Source organism: Dendrobates tinctorius, unplaced genomic scaffold (assembly GCF_039654945.1).
Source record: "Dendrobates tinctorius isolate UK_male_01 unplaced genomic scaffold, ASM3965494v1 ptg000410l, whole genome shotgun sequence".
Lineage (NCBI taxonomy): Eukaryota > Metazoa > Chordata > Amphibia > Anura > Dendrobatidae > Dendrobates > Dendrobates tinctorius.
The window spans coordinates 1,504,181-1,526,318 of record NW_027362074.1 but is presented as its reverse complement, the minus strand read 5'-3'; the positions used below and the strand labels follow the sequence as shown (position 1 = coordinate 1,526,318).

The following is a 22,138-nucleotide window of genomic DNA, read 5'->3' as shown; positions in this document are numbered from 1 at the left end:
CCTATGATATTGTAAAAATACAGATTATCTTGTAAATCGATATGGATTTATTCTTTACTAGTATCCTGCACTCTGTATATTGTATAACTATATATTTTTTTGTAAATGTTTGTTTCACAACTTGTTATATATGTTAATTAGTAAGGTCTGTGGTCCTATAAAGGGAATGACCTTTAGCTAATCCCCTCACCTGGACCCGTAGAAGCGAGTAATCGCGAAACGGCCGCTGTCCGGCACCTCCCTCCCCCAGCATTCCTCTACGTCCTGCATGTCCACACATTTGATGGAAATTATGTGAAATAAAGACGCACAGTTTTTCAGCTACATTGGTGAGTGCTGCATATTTCTTCTTTTTTTGCTTCACATTGAAATATTCATGTTTTTTCATGCCAGCACCTCCATTTTTTGACTGAATCATATGCCGCAATACTTCAGATAAATAGCTCCGTCTGGTAATGTGGTGATTTGTGTGCCCTAGTATGCCGTTCATCTGTTTGCTCTTTGCTGGGAAAATCGTGAGTAATACTGACCGAGGTCAGAGAAAGTGACTGTTTTGATATTTGTGGGATACTTCTGAGGAGAAGAGGCGTCCGGGAACCTGTGTGGCCGTCACCAGCAGGTAACAGACAGGAGTCTGTGTACTTGGTGAGTTCAGTGAGGAAAGGTCCTGGAGGGTCAGTGCTGGGAAAAGAGTCGTATCCCGGGAGCACGTGGTGTGACCTTCGACATGGTGAGGCGTGAGTGTTGGGCAGTCTCAGGCGGTGACAGATGTCCTGAAGAGCACACGCCAAGCCCCTGGACCTGGTGAGGCCGGTGTGTGGGGAGACCCTGGGAGGAGGGTCGCTCCCTGAATCACACCCGATGCGCCCTGTGTGTTGGATGGTCTCAGGTGGAGACAGGAGCGTCCTGAATAGCACACAGTCAGGACACGTGAGTTTTTTTGTGGTGTTTTTTTTTTTTTTTCCTCAACTCAGCCTGCAGTGGCTCAGTGGGAGTCAAGAAGGGGACAAGCGGCTTCCGGTAACTCGGCGGGGTTACGAAGGGGACAAGTGGCTTCTGGTAACTCAGCGGGGTTACGAAGGGGACAAGCTGCTTCTGGTGGATCGACAGGTCCACGAAGATGGTGCAGCAGGAGCTGCAGTGACACCAGCAGCTGCTTGTCAGCGATAGCCGGAGGTGCTGGTGATTTGTGACAGCAGGAGCTGTGGCAGCGCCAGAAGGAACTGGTGTGGTGTCGTGCTTAAAGGGCCAGTACCAGCCCAAAAAGTCATAAACTGTGTGAACTGGGGCATAAGAAGTTCTGCAGAACGGACATGGGGAAATCCCGAAAGGGGGTGGTGACCCAAATTGGGGTGGTAACCCAAAAGGGGGTGGAGTCTCAGGAGGGGGCGGCGGCCCAAATTGGGGTGTGTCAGGAAATGGTAGCACTGGTTGCCTCAGTGGGTATGTCTGGAGTACCGCAGTGTGTGTGTATGAGTTTTGAGGCGTGCGGCATGTATATTCCTGATAACGATGGGCCACAGGTGTGTACCGTGATGCTGCAGCGGGAAGGAGTCCCTGGTAGGCTGGACTCAGAGTCAGGTGACTCTGACAGGAACTCCTCGTTTTATCTCTGACCGAGAAAAATGTCAGGGTTCGCTGCGACCATGAGGTCATTGTGAATTATACGGTGGACAGAGTTATGATTGAGATGACAAAGGGGAAGTGTCAAGGTGGTAGTATGCCACCAAACTTAGTGCATACCTTTGAGAGGGGCCGAGACTTTGTCGTGTTTGAGGACGTATGGTTGGACGATGAAGACCTTTCGACTGTGGGGCCAGCGGACACTGAGACGGTGACGCCTCCTAAAGTGGACAGGTCAGAGGTAGAACTGACCGGAAGAAAAGGTACATCTGCCCAACTTACGGACCTGACGTCTCGTGACATGACGGATGGTGGGCTGGGAGATGAGACTGACGGGACTGACCCAGTGGTACCCTTTGACAGTATAATTAAAGAGGTAGTGGTGCGACACGTGCTGGCCAAAAGAGAACAAGATCAGGAGATACAGTTAATAAAAGAGACACTCAAGGAACATCTCGAATGAGAAAGAGTCATAAGGCAAGCAGCTGAGCACAGAGTGGATGAGCTGGAGAAGGAAGTCTCTGAGCTCAGAGGTCACCTGTCAGCGTGTCAAACTATGAACAAAGCTATATTGAAGGATATGGAGGTGCTCAGAGAGGCCCAAGAGAAGCATCAACAGGAGATTCTCCGGAGAGAGGATGAGCGTCGCTACCTGGCAGAGGAGCGGGATAAAGTTCTCCAAGAACTCAGAGGAGTAGTAAAAGGTCTTCTGCGGGAGAAGAAGTTGATGGGCGAAGACTTACAGTGGCCATGCCCGACTGATAGCAAGGCAGAACTGCTAAAGCCCATCTTGGAAAAGGGTCCTGAGGACTGTAAATCTCAGGAAGATTGTGAGCCAAAAGCTGAACAAGATATTCACCCGGTCATGGCAGATATCTTGAGGAAAGTGTCCGTGGTAAACCAGGAGCCATCTGTCCATGAAGAGAGTGAGGCTTCGCTCTTCAAGTATGTGATGGAGGTACCCGAAGACGGGCGAGAAGCGAGGGTGTGCATGAGACCTTTAAAAAGGCAGTAAAGGCCTATAGTGTGAACTGGGCACCAGAGACAGACCAGTTGGTGATACTGGCAGAAACGGAAGACACAGAGAAGGGTGGCTGTCCTGAAGAAGATGCACCTAGAATGTCTTCTCCGCACGAAACAGATGCTCGTGGTGCGTAATAGGAAAGCCGCTCGACGTCTGGAGCTTGCGAGGGAAGTTCAAAGTTGGCTGGGCTTTGTGGAAGACATAATCCTGGTACCCAGAAATCTGGTGGGGAAAGTAGTTGGCAGACTTGGAAAGGTGATGCAGGATATGGTAAATCGATCCAGTGTGTAGAGAGCGAGGATCCCACCTGCTGGGGAAATCCAAGTAGCTGTTGAAGATGACATGGTTCCAGTCATTGTGGTTGGCTCGATGGAAAGCATTGGGAACCTTTGCATGCTCCTGGAATATCGGGTAGCGTACCTGAAGGAGAGAGAGCAGCTAAGACCGGATCGACTGCAGATGAATAAGCAGATACACAACATCAGGTGGCATCCACCTCCAACCCAAGGTGTAAGGACCCGAAGGGATCCTCCAAATAATGAAAGGTCAGGTAGTCGAAGACAGGAACGTCGAGAGTCCGCAAGTGACATACTTGATAAAATAGGCCAACAGTGATTTAGAACTCAGATTTGCGATTAACAACAATCACATCCACAAATATACAAAAAAAATGGAAGACTTGGAACAACAAATTCCATATCAAATAGACCTATTAAGAGGTATTATATTTTGAGGCCTAAACATGGCCGTTGTAGTACCGGGATGTTGTAGCTCCTTCCAAGAATGTTACCCCATAATAAGAATTGGCGATTTACTTTTCCTTTTATGTTATTTGCTATATGCTATTTAATGCCTATTTGTGGGTTCTCTAGTTTAAAATTTTTTCCGTACCTGTACAAGGTTCTTCACTTCCCATTCCCTTTCCTCCCTTCCTACCTTCCTTCCCTTACCCTGTTTAATTACTGAAAACCAATAAAATTATCTGAAAAGAGAGCCCACAAGTGGCAGTTCTAATCTTAGTAGCATGGGCACGAGACCCGGTGGTGGACGTAACGACAGAGGGTCAGACTCAGGCCAGCCAGTTAGCCCAACTGGACGTGGGACTCATGACCGTACAAACTGGGAGAGCCGGCCAGTGAGAGAAAGGTCGGGTGACGGAGCGCACTGCAGACAGGTGGAGAATAAAGTGTCTGGTCACGCTGACGGATGTTGATGGGAAGGCCAAAGCCCAAGGCCGAGATACTGACCGCTGGGGGCGGGGGAGGCCTAGCGTAAATATGATGCAGTATGACTACCGAAACAGACGGAGATGGTCCTCTCGACTTGTAGGGCAAGGTGACATGGGTGCCCGGTCTCGAGATCCCTGGGTGGTCATGTGTTCAACTCCACAAGTTTGAACAGAGGGGGGAGGTATGTGGTGTAGTGACCACTATGTCCGCTAGGGGGCGCTGTGTGGGTGTCCCAGGACGGGCCTACAGGCATATCCATTGTGGTAATGGGTATAGGATGCTGTATGACCGTTATGTATCCCAAGGTAGGTGGCCTTATGATGGAAGCTTGAATACGTGTATTGATCAGCAGAGGTACTGCTGACGTTTCCGTTACAATGTGTCAGGGAAGCCTATGTGTGGATGTGTGTAATAGGACCTTTAGTGAGGTCATAGCCATGTGATCACCTGTGGGTGTGGTTATGGACCATATAAGGTACCTGAGGTCTGGTCACAAGAGAGAGAGCGCATGGATCTGATTGGGCCATGTGGAAGGTCCCGGCAGGCCTATGTGGAGGAAGGGGTGCTACCTTCCTGAAGACAACGTGCTGAGGCTGCTGACCCGGTGAGGCCTGTGTACCTTGGCTGTGTGCGAGGAGGGATAAGCCTCCTGTGTTTGCTGAGGCTCCAGGACTGAGCCTGAAATTATGGACACTTATGATTGCTTTTGCCTGAGCTAAAGGCTATTCATTGTGTTATGTGCTGCTTTATGGGTTATGAAGCAATAAACCCTATGAACTTTTAAAGGAACGTGCCTCCTGATTGACTCCCGTGGCTCCTGAGCGAGTTGAATCCCTACAATATTCTATAGCACCTTTCACCAGATAACATCTAGTTACCCCATGGATATACAGCAGTGAGTAATAAGTACAATGCAAAAAATGAATTATACCAAAGATTTAGCAGGCACATTAAGATATGTTGCTAGATGGTAAAGCGGCAGATCAGATACAGCAAGCAGAGATGTATACCATTAGAGGCTGCTTGCTGACGTAGAATAGAGTGAACACATGCAGGAGTTGAATCAGTGCAGGAGTTGAATGTGTAGTGAGCTTAAACCCCCCAGATGCTTCGCAGAAATTTACAACAATGAGCCATGAAAAAAAACAAAAAATCAAATTTTTGCCTTCGCCCACGACAGCACCACCTGATAGAGGGTGTCTGCTCACCAGCACTGGAAACCTAGGCGGTACCTCTCCTCTGCATCAGTTCGGTTTCCTGTCCTCATGGGAACCTGCAGAAGCAAGCGGTACACTTAGGCTGGGTTCACATCGCGTTATGTCCATGCGTTTAATGCATCCGTTACTTATCGGCTCTAACGCTATGTAGCGGATGCGTTAACGCACCCATTGGCTGCTATTATAGTAACGCATGCCAAATTTGGCATGAGTTAGTGATGATGCGTTACTTTGTGACGCACCCTCGAACGCGGTCTACCGCCTTCTAGGGTGCGTTAGGTCTGACGCACAGCGAACGGACGCGTTCGCTGTGCATTGACCTGTATGGCTAACGCACGGCAACAAAATGCTACCATGCGTTAGCGCATACATTACCGCTAGGGGTTAAAAAGATGTCAAAAATGACATCAGCGTTAGCGTATCTGTTTAAAGGATACTTTAAACGGATACCCCTAATGCAATGTGACCCTAGCCTACCCGGGAGGGTGTCCGGGAATTCAGGATGCCGTCTGCAGGTGAGGTAACGCTGACAAGGAGGTTAGTGCAACGCCGTGCAGGCGGAGAACTGTTGTGTAAATGTCTCCTGCCTGCCCCGGTCTGCACGCACTGGGGATTGCAGGAGCGTCCCAGCGATGTGCGCCCGGGACGCGGGTCTGTGCACGGCCGGGGACGTTGGGGGAGCCGGCGTGGCCTGAAGTCGAGTGTGCTGGAAAGCGAGGTCTCCCTGGTCTGCGCATGTGCGGGACGGAGGAAGAGGTCCGTCGCATCTCTCGCTGACATAGCGTGCTGGGGACATCAGAGGTCACCGGGTCTACATGCGCGGGACGCAGGAGAGGATCCGGCTCGTCCCATTGACGTAGCATGCCTGGGACGTCAGCGGCCATCCGGGTCTGCGTGTGCGCAGGGCTAGGGGATCCCCTGCACACAGTGCGCCTGATTAAGAGATGAAAGAGGCGGAGCCACCCAATATTTAAAGAGAAGTGCCCAGGAAGATGTTGGCATTTCCTGCAGCATCCAGACATGGATGAGCCACAGCAGCGGCGCCCAATGCTAGCGCAGCAGCCGCCATCACTACCACCATCATCTTCCTTACAATAATCAAACACAGGAACCCCTCCAGCGCCATCAGCAGCGTCTTGAAGGGTGCAATGGCAGTCGGACAAGCAGTAGGACCAGCATGAAGAGTAAGGCAGGTCACGAGCCCACTGCCAGAGGGAGACGTTCTTTGTAACCAAATCGGCCTCCGTCTCCGGTACCATAGATTGATCAGCTGGATGGTGAGTGATCTACGTGAATGAACACTATACTAAAAACAGCCCCCTTCTCTCTGTTTCCTTGATAGGGAAGACCCCTGAAGCGCAGTTCCAAACAATATAATAGGGAATATGCCCCATGCAAAGGAGATCTACCTAGTTCCTATAATAAGAGGCTCTGCCCTATGTTTCAGAGGAGACACCCGGTTGTACTATGGATATAAAGTCCCTCATTAGATCGGAGGTCCAGGAGTCCTTAAAAGACCCGATGGGGCAGAAATGGAAGGGGAATCATAGAATCGTAGAGTTGGAAGGGACCTCCTGGGCCATCTGGTCCAACCCCCTGCTCAAAGCAGGATTCGCTAAATCAGCCCAGTTAGATGTCTGTCCAGCCTCTGTTTGAAGACTTCCATTGAAGGAGAACTCACCACTTCTCGTGGCAGCCTGCGCCACTCATTGATCACTCTAACTGTCAAAAAGTTTTTTCTAATATCTAATCTGTGTCTCCTCCCATTCAGCTTCATCCCATTGCTTCTAGTCTTTCCTTGTGCAAATGAGAATAAAGTTGATCCTTCTACAATGTGACAGCCCTTTAGATATTTGTAGACAGCTATTAAGTCTCCTCTCAGTCTTCTCTTTTGCAAACTAAACATTCCCAAATCCTGCAACCTTTCCTCATAAGACAGGGTTTGCAGACCGGTCACCATTCTGGTCGCTCTTTTCTGAACTTGCTCCAGTTTGTTGATGTCTTTTTTAAAATGTGGTGCCCAAAACTGGACACAATATTCCAGATGAGGCCTGACCAAAGAGGAGTAGAGGGAAATAATTACTTCACGTGATCTAGACTGTATGCTTCTGTTAATACATCCTAGAATTGCATTTGCCTTTTTTGCTGCTGCATCACACTGTTGACTCCTATTCAGTCTGTGATCTATTAGTATACCCAAGTCTTTTTCACATGTGCTGTCACTTAGCCCTATTCCTCCCATTCTATATATGCTTTTTTCATTTTTATTGCACAGATGTAGTACTTTGCATTTCTCCCTGTTAAAAACCATTCTGTTAGTTGCTGCCCACTTCTCCAGTTTATTTAAATCTTTTTGAATCCTCTCTCTCTCTTCTCTAGTATTAGCTATCCCTCCTAGCTTTGTGTCATCAGCAAATTTAATCAGTTTACCCTCAATTACTTCATCTAAATCATTGATAAAGATGTTGAACAATACAGGGCCCAGGACAGAGCCCTGTGGTACCCCACTTGAGACATTCTTCCAACTGGATGTGCAGCCATTTACGACCACTCTTTGGGTCCGATCACTAAGCCAGTTATGAATCCACCTAACAGTTGCCTTGTCCATTCCATACTTAGTCATTTTTTCAATAAGGATTGTATGAGAGACTTTGTCAAATGCTTTGCTGAAGTCAAGATATGCTATATCTACAGCATTTCCTTGATCCACCCAATCAGTAATACCGTCATAGAAGGAAATTAAATTAGTCTGACATGACTTATTAGTTACAAACCCATGCTGACTCTGTTTAATCACTTCATTCTTATCCAGGTATTGACATACATGTTGTTTAATAATTTGTTCAAAGATCTTTCCTGGTATAGAAGTCAGACTCACCGGCCTATAGTTGCCTGGGTCCACCTTCTTCCCCTTTTTGAAGATAGGAACAACATTTGCTCTTCTCCAGTCTTCTGGCACTTCTCCTGTTCTCCAAGAATTTTCAAAGATTATGGAGAGGGGTTCAAAAATTTCTTCTGCTATCTCCTTCAGTACTCTGGGGTGTAATTCATCTGGACCTGGAGACTTGAATTCATTTAGGTTAGCTAAGTGTTTCCTCACTATCTTTCTGTTTATAGATATCCTGGATTCTTCTATTCCCTTAATAGGACAGTGAATAACAGTTGATGTTACATTTCCTTTCTGAGAGAAAACAGATGCAAAATAGGAATTTAAAAGTTCAGCCTTCTCAACATCCTGTCTTACCATTTCATCATTTTCATCCTGTAAAAATCCTATAGCATCTTTGACTTTTCTTTTACTTTTGACATATCCCCAAAATCCTTTATTATTGCTTTTGACATCTCTTGCAATCCTCAATTCATTTTCAGCTTTAGCTAATCTGATTTGTGCCCTGCAGGTTCTGCAGACAGCATTATATTCTTCTTTAGATATGCCTCCCTCTTTCCATTTTATAAACATTTTTTTCTTCCTTTTTAGCATGTGCTTAAGTTCTGTGTTCATCCATCCTGGTTTCCTTAAATGCTTCCTATTCTTCCCTCTTTTCGGAATTGTTAACAACTGTGCTTTGAGGCCAGAACCACTGTAATCAGAGTCTAAGGGATCAGTGGAGCTTGGAGGGGAGAGTTCAGACCTGGCGGAGTCATCCTCCTCTTCCTCCTCCAATGACGATATGGGGGTAGGTCCTGCTTCCCACCGGAGGATACTGACAGACTGGTTAGAGCCATAAGGTCCAGTATGGGCATTTCGGATCCCAAGTCAACCAAGACTTTTCAGGACATTATGTTTGGGGGCTTGGGTCAGAGAAAGAGGCGTTCCTTTCCGGTTAATGAGAACATCAAAATGCTCATCAACAAAGAATGGAAAAAGTCAAGAGAGGAAAGGGCTGCTGCCATCTTCTTCGAAAAAGGAGATATCCTTTTGATGAGGATGCAGGCATTAGGTAGAAAACCCCAAAGATTGACGTTGTAGTGTCTAAATCAGTTAAAAAAATCCGCATTGCCCTTTGAAGACCTGGGGACTCTAAGAGATCCGTTGGACAAGAAGGCTGAAACCTTCTTAAAGCAAGCCTGGAAGTTTTCGGCGGGTTCATTAAAAACGGCGATAGCTGTAACCTGCACTGCGAGATCATTGATGGTGTGGCTACAACAGCTAGGCGACCATCTGAGAGACAATACTCCAAGGGAAGAGATTCTGGCGGATCTTCCACTGTTGCAGGGAGCAGCTTCCTTTTTGGCCGATGCCTCGGCTGACTCGGGTTAGCAGCAAGATCGGAAAACCTTTCTAACGCTGCCCGTAGAACTCTATGGCTCAAATCCTGGCTGGGGGATACTCGGTTCAAGACTAGGTAGGCTATATTTTATTCTGTGTGAGGGCAGATATCTTTTTAGTCAAGCTTTGGTGATATTCTTGATAAGGAAACAGACAAGAATAAAGGCTTCCCTACTGTATCACTTCCTCAGTTTAAAACTTCCTTTCAGAGAGAAAAATTTAACAGGAGTAGACACCCGAAGAAACAGGGTGACTGGAGAGATAAGAAGCCAAAAAGCAAGGGTTTCATGTTTGGGGGTTCCTTGTCAAGGAGCCAAAAATCCTCCAAGTGATAGGCTGTCCCAGGTAGGAGGAAGGCTGTCCCACTTCCAAACAGCCTGGGAGAAGATCTTGGCCAATGCGTGGGTGCACAATATAATAAAATCAGGGCTGAAACTAGAGTTTGCATCTGTTCTCAGGCGCAGCTTCAGGATCTTGCCCCCAGATCCTGGAAGGAACAACAGGCCCTGGAAGCGGAGGTGTTGCTCTTGCTTCAAAAGAGGGTGCTAGTAGAGGTGCCTGATCATCAACAGGGGAGGGGATTTTATTCTCCCCTGTTTCTGATAGAGACCAGACCTGTCATACAGGACTGAAAGGCCTCAACAGATTCCTGGTCTACACACAATTCAAAATAGAGTCAATAAAGACAGCAGTCAAGATCTTGTTCCCGAGCTGTTATACACTGCTTAAAAAAATAAAGGGAGCACTTAAACAACAGAATATAACGCCAAGTAAATCAACTTCTGTGAAATCAAACTGTCCACTTAGGAAGCCACACTGATTGTCAATCAGTTTCACATGCTGATGTGCAAAAGGAATAGACAACAGATGGAAATTATTGGCAATTATCAAGACACCCTCAATAAAGGAGTGGTTCTGCAGGTGGGGACCACAGACCACATCTCAGTACCAATGTTTTCTGGCTGATGTTTTGGTCACATTTTGAATGTTGTTTGTGCTTTTACACTCGTGGTAGCACGAGACCGACTCTACAACACATAAGTGGCTCAAGTAGTGCAGCTCATCCTGGATGGCACATTAATGCGAGCTGTGGCAAGAAGGTTTGCTGTGTCTGTCAGCGCAGTGTCCAGAGTCGCTACCAGGAGACAGGCCAGTACACCAGGAGACGTGGAGGGGGTCATAGCAGGGCAACAACCCAGCTGCAGGACCGCTACCTCTGCCTTTGTGCAAGGAGGAACAGGAGGAGTTCTGCCAGAGCCCTGCAAAATGACCTCCAGCAGGCCACAAATCTGCATGTGTCTGACCAAACGGTTAGAAACAGACTCCATGAGCCCAACACCGTGCAGCCCTCCAAAGAAATGCCACCCCACACCAGGATAGGCCTGTGCCAGCTCCGAGAATGCCTCCGTGTGATGTGAACTTGGTCCTGGAATCCTTAACAAAGTTACTCTTTGAGCCCATACATGAGGTGCCAGATAAGATGCTAGCACTAAAAACGGTAATTCTAGTAGCCCTAACGACGGCGCATAGGGTTAGTAATTTGCAGGCCCTATCCATTAATCATCCTTTCATGCAAGTGATAGAGCATAGGGTGGTATTGAGGCCAGATCCGGCTTATCTCCCCATGGTGGCCTCCAAGATTCATAGGTGTCAGGAGGTAGTTCTTCCCTCCATCTATAGTGAACCAAAGACTGCAGAAGAACACAGGCTTCACACTTTAGACGTCAGGAGGGTCCTGATACAGTACCTAGACAGAACTAAGCAATGTAGAAAGGATGAGACCTTATTTGTATCATTCCAGGGAAGCAGGAACGGGTGTGGTGTTATAAGGGTGACCATAGCTAGATGGATAAGGAACGCCATTAGCTTAGCCTACACCTCTAGCAGTAGACCAGTTCCTGGAAATCTGAAAGCCCATTCCACAGGGCTGTGGCAACCTCCTGGGCTGAAAGAGCGGAGGTGTCCATTGACAAAATATGTAAGGCGGCCACATGGTCTTCCCCTTCTACCTTCTATAGACACTATTGCCTCTACTCGGTTGACCTGTCCTTTGGGTTGAAGGTATTACAAGCAGTGACCTCTTCCTAGAGTGGTTTAATCTTTATAAATCTCTCAGATGGTGCTGCCATGGGAGAAGGGAAAAAATCTAAATTACTTACCGTTAGCGGGATTTTACAGAGCCCATGACGGCACCCTTATATTCCCTTCCCGTTTTGTCACTTGTGGTGTGCACTATTAAGGGTGTTAATATGAATGTATTTGGTGACGGTTGTGTTACTGTCTGGAGGTCCTCTCGTGCTCTGAAACCAAACTGATGCGGAGGGGAGGTACCACCTTTTTATTTAGTAGGTTTCCTGTCCTGTGGGTGGATACGCTTTCTCAGGTGGTGCTTTCATGGGCTCTGTAAAATCCCATTATCGGTATGTAACTTAGATTTTTCCCTACAAAAAAGTGTTCTTTTATTTATGGCCCCAAATGTTTTATTTTCACAAGAGTAACAGGAGAAAATGAACCCCAAAAATTGTGCAAATTCTCCTGAGTACACCAATACCCCATATGTGTTCGGAAACTACTTTTGTGGCACAGTGCAAAGCTCAGAAGAGAAGAAGCACCATATTGGAGTTCAGATTTTGCTGGCATGGTTTGAGGGTGCCATGTCACATGGGCAGAGCCCCTGAGGTGCCAGAACACCAGAACGCCCATAAGTGACCCCATTTTACAAACTACACCTCTCAATGAATTCATCTACGGTGCAGTGATCATATTGACACCATAGGTGTCACAGAATTTTATACCATTGGGCAGTGAAGAAAAAATAACTACATTTTTATCTCCAAAATTTAGTTTTAGCCCCAAATCTTACATTTTCACACAAGAAATGGGTAAAAATGGCACGAAAATTTATCCCACAATTTCTGCTGAAGGTGGAAATACCATATATATGGCTGTACTACTTTGCCATATGGAATGACTCGGGAGGGACGGTGCAGTGCAATATTTTCCTCCAGAAGAGCATATTTTGCTAGAATAGTTTGCGGACTCTATATACAAATCCCCTAAGTGCTAGATGAGCAGAATCCCCCTCAAGTGACTCCAGTTTGGAAATTATAACCCTTTGGGAATTTATCTACAGATGTGATGATTTTGGCTCCATGGGTGTTTTCCAGGAAATTGCAAACTGCTGTTATAGTGACCAGTACACTGTAGTCCCCAGTGCGCTGTTGTGACCAGCTCATGCTTCTGGAGACATGCACCTGTAGATTAGGCGGATTGTCATCACTACAGAAATGCCAATCATGTAGATGCTGTATACTGTGGGGCTCAGTAGTGAGGGGGCATTTGGATTTGGGAGTGCAGAATTTCCTTAATTTCTTTCAGGTGGTGAGGAGCTATTTTTCTTTTCCAGAGCCTTTGTGCTACCAGTAACGTGGAAGCCCCATATATTTTCGTTAACCGATGACGGGCCTGAGTGGGGACTTGCTATTTTTATGGATTGAGTTGAAGCTTTTATTGGGAACATTTTACATAACGTTTGGGATCACATTTATCCTGCGCTCTACGCTGAGCACTTTGGGGTTTTTATCGAAATCTCCGAGTGACGTGACAGGTGAAACCTCCACTGGATCCATTCACTATAATGAAGCAGCAGATTTACTCTGGACTCCGTCTGGCCTCTGTTCTGCGGTTTCCTTCTTTTCAGAGGTGCAGAAATCTGTGGCAGACTGCACTTTTATGCAATTCTAAAAAGATGGACACCACCAGATCACTGGTCCTATGTCGTTCACAGTGCCTCCATCTGCCTCATTTTAGGGAATCTTCCGCCAGAGGTTCCACCTGAATCATGTATTTTAGAGATTTACATGGAAACCCCAATGTAAGGGCTCAGCGCAGAGTGCAGGATAAATGTGCGCTGATGACCAAATCAACAGCATGTGAAGAATTGTTTTTATTTATTTTTTACGTTGTTCCTCGTGCGGTATTAGTGATTAGGCGACTTTATTCTTCGGGTCAGTGTGATTACAGCGATACCAGATTTATATCAGGTTTTTTATGTTTGGCTGCTGTCACACACTAAAAGACGCTTTTTATTGCAAAAAATATTTTTTGCCTACCTGTATGTAGACAGCTATAATAGCATTACATTTTATGATCGCTTTCTATTCGAATTTTTGGGAGGCAGAATGAACAAAAAAAAATACAATTCAGGAATTTTTTTTATTTTTAATTTTTTTTTTTATACCGTTCCGTGTGGTAAAATTGATAAAGGGGTTTTATTCTTCAGATCAGTAGGATTACAGCGATGCCACATTTATAGAGGGTTTTTTATGTTTTGGCGCTTTTACACAATAAAAACTATTTTAGAGAAAAAACTATTTTTGAATTGCTTTATTCTGAGAGCTACATTTTTATTTTTCCGCTGATGACGCTGTATGGCGGCTCGTTTTTTGTGGGACATGATGACGTTTTCAGCGGTACCATCTTTATTTACATCCATCTTTTTAATCGCGTTTTATTCCATTTTTTGTTTGGCGGTACAATGATAAAGCATTGTTTTTTGCCTCGTTTTTAATTTTTTTTACGGTGTTCACTAAAGGGGTTAACTAGTGGGACAGTTTTATAGCTCCGGCTGTTTCAGAAGCAGTGATAACAAATATCTATAATTTGTGTATTTTTGTTTTTACATAAAAGTATTTGTTGGAATAATATTGTTTTTGTTTTTTGTTCTTTATTTTGCGATTTTATGTATTTTTTCAGTTTTACAATTTTTAACTTTTTTTACATTGTCAGGATGGGACCTCCGCTTCACTCTGATAGATCGCTGATCTAATACTCTGCAACGTTTGTGCATTAGATCGGCGCCTGACATGAAGGGAGGAGATGTGTGAGCTCTGCACAGGAGCTTATAGGCCGCCATCCCTGGGTGACCCCACATCTATCTTTCAGCCCAGGGTCACCATGGAGACCATTGGCATAGTCAATTGCATTGCGTTGTGCCGATGGGAGCACAGAGGGAGCTCCCTCCCTATGCGATTCCCTGCAGTGTCGCTGTCACTGTTGACGGTGGCATGAGCGGGGTTAAACGCCCTCAATCGGTGCTAGCACCAGTTGTGGGCGTTGCTGCAGGGTATATATAATCTTCCTTCTCATCCCTCACTGGGGGTGGTCTTTGTTGTCCTTCCTCATTCTTGGGTTCTTTCGCAGGATCTTGGTTGTTCCCAGCATTACGCTCTTCTGGACAGAGAGCTCAGACGTTGCTGCTGGGATCTGTTGTAGCCATTCTTCCATCTTAGGGGGTCACTGCTCCAAGTGCTCCTCTCACCACTGGTATCTCTGTGGTCTTCACCTTCCACATCTCCAGTTCTCCTCTGAGGTCCTGGTATTTCTCCAGCTTCTCGTATTCCTTCTTTCTGATGTTGCGGTCAAGGCCGGAGACCCTGGATCTGATCTGTGTATTGGCCCACATGATCACGGCGACGTGTATATAATTCAGAGCAGTGTATGTACGGCGCCTGTCACGGAGGGGTTAAACAGTCCTGACCCTGCCTGCCATTCTCGGGCGAGGACACCCAGACATTATGGGGTAAACTCCAGGCACGAGGATCCATTTCCCATCCGGCTTTATGTCATTGATGCCGCACGGCCTGACGCCCCCCGCGCTTCTCGCTGCAGGTTTTCTGCAGTTGCTCTTTGCTTTCTTTCACCCAAAGTGTGAGCATAACCTAATAATCTGCCACTAACAGCCGGCTTCCAAACTAACCTAGCAACCTCCTATCCAGATCTAGATGGTACAGAGTAGATATGGATAAAAAAAACTAATCTGAACTGAGAAAAGTAAGTTAGTGTGTATACACAATGCAAGTGCATATTAAGTGCATATATGGGTGTGACCGCCCACTTTCTGAGCTGGGAAAACCATCCTGTCTGGCCTAAGCTTTTACTGGTGGTTCAGCTGCTCGATCCTTGTTCACATTCACGTCACTTGGCAAGTGAAAAGGTTTTAAATACTAGAGTAGGGACTGTCCCACAAGGGTTGCCGTGACGTGGCGGGATGGCTTGTACATTATATTGATCAGAATTATGTTTACTAAATACCCTTATTATTACCTTTATGCATTATTTGCAGTTTATTTTTTACTTTTTAGTTCAGGATATTTGTGTTTTTTGCTTTCTGTTTTCTCAGAGTAGATAGATATGTAGGAAAAAACGGCACACTGTTAGAAGATCGTGTGCTCCGGCCTCCCAGCAATACCTCCATTACCTGCCAGAATTCCAGAGAAACCCCAAGGAAGGCAGCGATCCATAGTATTCCAAGGGATAGTGGATTTCAGACCCACATGGCGTGGTGAAGAGAGCCTTTGTCAAGCACTTGAAATAATAGATGATAGCGATACCGTGCCTTGAGAAAGTATTCAGCCTCCTGGAACTTTTCAACCTTTTCCCACATATGCTTCAAACAAAGATACCAAATGTAAATTTTGGGTGAAGATTCAACAACAAGTGGGACACAATTGTGAAGTTGAACGAAATTTATTGGTTATTTTACATTTTTGTTGAAATTCAAACACTGAAAAGTGGGGCGTGCAATATTATTCAGCCCCTGTAACTTAATACTTTGGTGCGCCACCTTTTGCTGCGATTACAGCTGCAAGTCGCTTGGGGTATGTCTCTATCAGTTTTGTACATCGAGAGACTGAAATTCTCACCCATTCTTCCTTGGCAAACAGCTCGAGCTCAGTGAGGTTGGATGGAGGTCATTGGGGAACAGCAGTTCACAAACCTGTGTATAACAAAACATGTGGAATTACAAAAATGATCTGGGAGAAATGCTTAATTTTCTTGAACAATTTCAAGGGTGCCAACACTCTCAACTATGACTGTAATTATTACAGCCCCCTCCGTCTCTGGGGATTATTACAGCCCCCTCCGTCTCTGGGGATTATTACAGCCCCCTCCGTCTCTGGGGATTATTACAGCCCCCTCCGTCTCTGGGGATTATTACAGCCCCCTCCGTCTCTGGGGATTATTACAGCCCCCTCCGTCTCTGGGGATTATTACAGCCCCCTCCGTCTCTGGGGATTATTACAGCCGTCTCTGGGGATTATTACAGCCGTCTCTGGGGATTATTACAGCCCCCTCCGTCTCCGGGGATTATTACAGCCCCCTCAGTCTCCGGGGATTATTACAGCCCCCTCAGTCTCCGGGGATTATTACAGCCCCCTCAGTCTCCGGGGATTATTACAGCCGTCTCTGGGGATTATTACAGCCCCCTCCGTCTCCGGGGATTATTACAGCCCCCTCCGTCTCCGGGGATTATTACAGCCCCCTCCGTCTCCGGGGATTATTACAGCCCCCTCCGTCTCCGGGGATTATTACAGCCCCCTCCGTCTCCGGGGATTATTACAGCCCCCTCCGTCTCCGGGGATTATTACAGCCCCCTCCGTCTCCGGGGATTATTACAGCCCCCTCCGTCTCCGGGGATTATTACAGCCCCCTCCGTCTCCGGGGATTGGTACAGCCCCCTCCGTCTCCGGGGATTATTACAGCCGTCTCCGGGGATTATTACAGCCGTCTCCAGGGATTATTACAGCCCCCTCCGTCTCCGGGGATTATTACAGCCCCCTCAGTCTCCGGGGATTATTACAGCCGTCTCCGGGGATTAGTACAGCCGTCTCCAGGGATTATTACAGCCCCCTCCGTCTCCGGGGATTATTACAGCCCCCTCCGTCTCCGGGGATTATTACAGCCGTCTCCAGGGATTAGTACAGCCGTCTCCAGGGATTATTACAGCCCCCTCCGTCTCCAGGGATTATTACAGCCCCCTCCGTCTCCGGGGATTATTACAGCCGTCTCCAGGGATTATTACAGCCCCCTCCGTCTCCGGGGATTATTACAGCCGTCTCCAGGGATTAGTACAGCCCCCTCCGTCTCCAGGGATTAGTACAGCCCCCTCCGTCTCCAGGGATTAGTACAGCCCCCTCCGTCTCCAGGGATTATTACAGCCGTCTCCAGGGATTATTACAGCCCCCTCCGTCTCCGGGGATTATTACAGCCCCCTCCGTCTCCGGGGATTATTACAGCCCCCTCCGTCTCCGGGGATTATTACAGCCCCCTCCGTCTCCGGGGATTATTACAGCCCCCTCCGTCTCCGGGGATTATTACAGCCCCCTCCGTCTCCGGGGATTATTACAGCCCCCTCCGTCTCCGGGGATTATTACAGCCCCCTCCGTCTCCGGGGATTATTACAGCCCCCTCCGTCTCCGGGGATTATTACAGCCCCCTCCGTCTCCGGGGATTATTACAGCCGTCTCCAGGGATTATTACAGCCCCCTCTGTCTCTGGGGATTATTACAGCCCCCTCCGTCTCTGGGGATTATTACAGCCCCCTCCGTCTCTGGGGATTATTACAGCCCCCTCCGTCTCCGGGGATTATTACAGCCCCCTCCGTCTCCGGGGATTATTACAGCCCCCTCCGTCTCCGGGGATTATTACAGCCCCCTCCGTCTCCGGGGATTATTACAGCCCCCTCCGTCTCCGGGGATTATTACAGCCCCCTCCGTCTCCGGGGATTATTACAGCCCCCTCCGTCTCCGGGGATTATTACAGCCCCCTCCGTCTCCGGGGATTATTACAGCCCCCTCCGTCTCCGGGGATTATTACAGCCGTCTCCAGGGATTATTACAGCCCCCTCTGTCTCTGGGGATTATTACAGCCCCCTCTGTCTCTGGGGATTATTACAGCCCCCTCCGTCTCCGGGGATTATTACAGCCCCCTCCGTCTCCGGGGATTATTACAGCCCCCTCCGTCTCCGGGGATTATTACAGCCCCCTCCGTCTCCGGGGATTATTACAGCCCCCTCCGTCTCCGGGGATTATTACAGCCGTCTCCAGGGATTAGTACAGCCCCCTCCGTCTCCGGGGATTATTACAGCCGTCTCCAGGGATTAGTACAGCCCCCTCCGTCTCCAGGGATTATTACAGCCCCCTCCGTCTCTGGGGATTATTACAGCCCCCTCCGTCTCTGGGGATTATTACAGCCCCCTCCGTCTCCGGGGATTATTACAGCCGTCTCCAGGGATTATTACAGCCCCCTCAGTCTCCGGGGATTATTACAGCCGTCTCCAGGGATTATTACAGCCGTCTCCAGGGATTATTACAGCCGTCTCCGGGGATTATTACAGCCCCCTCCGTCTCCGGGGATTATTACAGCCCCCTCCGTCTCCGGGGATTATTACAGCCGTCTCCAGGGATTATTACAGCCCCCTCCGTCTCCGGGGATTATTACAGCCCCCTCCGTCTCCGGGGATTATTACAGCCCCCTCCGTCTCCGGGGATTATTACAGCCGTCTCCAGGGATTATTACAGCCCCCTCCGTCTCCGGGGATTATTACAGCCCCCTCCGTCTCCAGGGATTATTACAGCCGTCTCCAGGGATTAGTACAGCCCTCTCCGTCTCCGGGGATTATTACAGCCCCCTCCGTCTCCGGGGATTATTACAGCCGTCTCCGGGGATTATTACAGCCCCCTCCGTCTCCGGGGATTATTACAGCCCCCTCCGTCTCCGGGGATTATTACAGCCCCCTCCGTCTCCGGGGATTATTACAGCCCCCTCCGTCTCCGGGGATTATTACAGCCCCCTCCGTCTCTGGGGATTATTACAGCCGTCTCCGGGGATTATTACAGCCCCCTCTGTCTCCGGGCATAATTACAGCTTCCTCTGTCTCTGGGGATTATTACAGCTTCCTCTGTATCGGGATTATTACAGCGGTCTCTGGGGATTATTTCAGCCATCTCCGTGGATTATTACAGCCCCCTCTGTCTCTGGGGATTATTACAGTTTCCTCTGTCTCTGGGGATTATTACAGCTTCCTCTGTCTCTGGGGATTATTACAGCCATCTCTGGGGATTATTACAGTTTCCTCTGTCTCTGGGGATTATTACAGTTTCCTCTGTCTCTGGGGATTATTACAGCTTCCTCTGTCTCTGGGGATTATTACAGCCATCTCTGGGGATTATTACAGCAGTCTCCAGGGATTATTGTAGCCGTCTCCGGGCATTATTACAGCTTCCTCCGTCTCTGGGGATTATTATAGCCGTCTCCGGGCATTATTACAGCCCACTCCGTCTCCGGGCATTATTACAGCCCCCTCCGTCTCTGGGGATTATTACAGCCCCCTCCGTCTCTGGGGATTATTACAGCCCCCTCCGTCTCTGGGGATTATTACAGCCCCCTCCGTCTCTGGGGATTATTACAGCCCCCTCCGTCTCTGGGGATTATTACAGCCCCCTCCGTCTCTGGGGATTATTACAGCCCCCTCCGTCTCTGGGGATTATTACAGCCCCCTCCGTCTCTGGGGATTATTACAGCCCCCTCCGTCTCTGGGGATTATTACAGCCCCCTCCGTCTCTGGGGATTATTACAGCCCCCTCCGTCTCTGGGGATTATTACAGCTCCCTCCGTCTCCAGGGAATATTACAGCCCCCTCCGGGGATTGTTACAGCCGCTTCTGGTCAGTGGTTGGTGCTTGTGCCTCTGTTGGTCGGATGCCCGTCGTACGTTTCTTTTTTTACGTGGCCTCGTGGATTAAAGATAAAAGTCCTCTATGATCTGTTAGTGAAGCGGCCGCTGCGCTCTGTGCCATTGTGAGGATCATCCATTAATAATCTTCCCCGTCAGGTCCGGCGCCCGTGGCCTCCTGGATTATTACCTGCTGGACGCCGCCTCTCTTCTTCCTGTCCTCGCTCTGGATGTCCAGCCCGATCACCGTGTCCTGGATCTGTGCGCCGCTCCGGGGGGGAAGACACTGGCACTGCTGATGGAGAACTGCAGTAAGCGGTGGTTGTGGGTCGGGATGGATTGGTGGGTGCAGATAATTTTATGCTGTCACTTATTGTCTCCACTGCAGGATTTTTGGCAGCCAATGATGCCTCTGTCTCCCGCTGTAACCGCCTGCGGCGCGTCCTGCACTCCTACATCCCAGGGGAGTTTCGCACAGAGGGCCGGGTGCGACTCAGCTCCAGGGACGGTAGAGACTGGCCGGAGGATGCCATGTATGACCGAGTAAGTATCGGAGGATGGCGCACAGCGAGGGCCTGCAGCACTTGTGACATATGACCCTTCCACGAGCAGGTCCTGGTGGATGCACCATGCACCACAGACCGACACTCACTGCTGGAGGAGGAGAACAACATTTTCCACCGCACAAGGACAAGAGAGCGCCACAGTCTCCCGCTGCTGCAGAGTCGCCTCCTGCTGTAAGTGTGTGACCCCACCACAGAGCATCGCACGCTGCACCAGGGCTGACCTTCTTGTCTTTGCATTTCCCCAGATCTGGCCTGCGGGCAGCGGCACCAGAAGGCGAAGTCGTCTATTCCACCTGCACACTGTCGGCCCTGCAGAATGAGTGTGTAGTGGAGCAGGTGCTGGGACTTGCAGCATCTGAATACGGCATCCGCGCTGAGGTCCAGGATCTGCGCTGCTTCCGGGAAATCTTCAGAAAGACATTTCATTTTCATCTAGATACTCGACTGGGAGAACTGGTCCTGCCGCATCTCACCGCCAACCACGGCCCCCTGTACCTGTGCAAGCTGCGGAGGGTGCAATGAGACAACCACCTCGACATTTGGGCCTCCTACCCACTGTACACACAGTAAGAAAGTGTCACGGCCGCTGCACCAAATTAGTTCTGTTGGAGGCTAATGACAGAGTGATCGCTTGTAGTAACCCTTCCTAAAAGTTTCCTACCCCAGTAGTTGCTGGTAACAGGGAGTAATAGATTGTAGTCTCCTGTTGTTTTGCCAAGTACTTAAAAGGGTCGGATATGGCTTTAAACAAGGCGATTAATTTTATTAAAATAATTAAATGATTACAGGAAATAGTGTGATATTGCGTACACTTTTGCATAATATGAATATAATATAAATTACGAAGATACAGTACTTACATTACACACTACACAGGAAAAACTTCACCAGGAATAGTACACATCATCTGTCCGGTAACATCAGCTATGAGAAGTAAACAGCGAAGACAAATTCCTGGGATACCAACACTGGACCCACGAGAGTCCCCTCCAATCCACAGATTAACAGGCTTCTGTCTTAGCTGAAGTCTTCCCCAGCTTATGTATTGTTTAGAAACAAATGCTTGCGTAACCAAGTGTTAAACTAACAACTTCTATTTGTCCAATATAGTATCTTTCGTCTGAGTGGCCAACTCTTCAGATGTCAATCAACATCAGACAAAATACATCACTGGATACGACATACCAAAACCTCTCCTGGTACCGGATGTTCTACCATACTATACACACGACATTTCTCATGAAACATTACTAGCGAAGCTACGCAGTAATTCTAAACATATGCTTTCCCACTAGAGATACTGTAAACATATGATAAAAGAACCATGTGGTACTGGATGATACTATAACCATGCACGTTCTCATTAAATATTGATGGAGATATGCAGCCTCCAGGAGTTAGGAAAATTACAGAACATACAAAGCTAAACTATTACTGTTTAATATCTTAGCCGGTCTTTAAAGACCTCTTTATCAATATGGATTACTGATGATCTATCCTAAAGTCTCCTCCCCAGTAATGGCTGATAACAGGGAGTAATAGATTGTAGGTCTTTTTTATTATTATAAAATCCTTCACGACATTACAAAATAAAACACAACAGAACAAACATAAGAACAAAAACTCCAATCAGAAACAATATGACAAAATCAGACACAAACACAAAGAGATAAACCAGAAAGGAAAACAATAAG

General features: G+C 47.9%; 1 protein-coding gene across 1 annotated transcript in view; it reads left to right on the top strand.

Moving 5' to 3' along the window:
- NSUN4 (NOP2/Sun RNA methyltransferase 4) overlaps window positions 1–21,236 on the top strand; it is a 40,028-nt gene extending 18,792 nt beyond the window's left edge. Inside the window, exons 3-6 of the mRNA XM_073563951.1 lie at window positions 20,038–20,189; window positions 20,267–20,421; window positions 20,491–20,615; window positions 20,690–21,236. Of these exons, the coding sequence (XP_073420052.1) occupies window positions 20,038–20,189; window positions 20,267–20,421; window positions 20,491–20,615; window positions 20,690–20,966 (709 nt within the window). The 3' untranslated portion in view covers window positions 20,967–21,236. The remainder of the gene's footprint in view (window positions 1–20,037; window positions 20,190–20,266; window positions 20,422–20,490; window positions 20,616–20,689) is intronic.
- The last annotated feature ends 902 nt before the right edge of the window (window positions 21,237–22,138 follow it).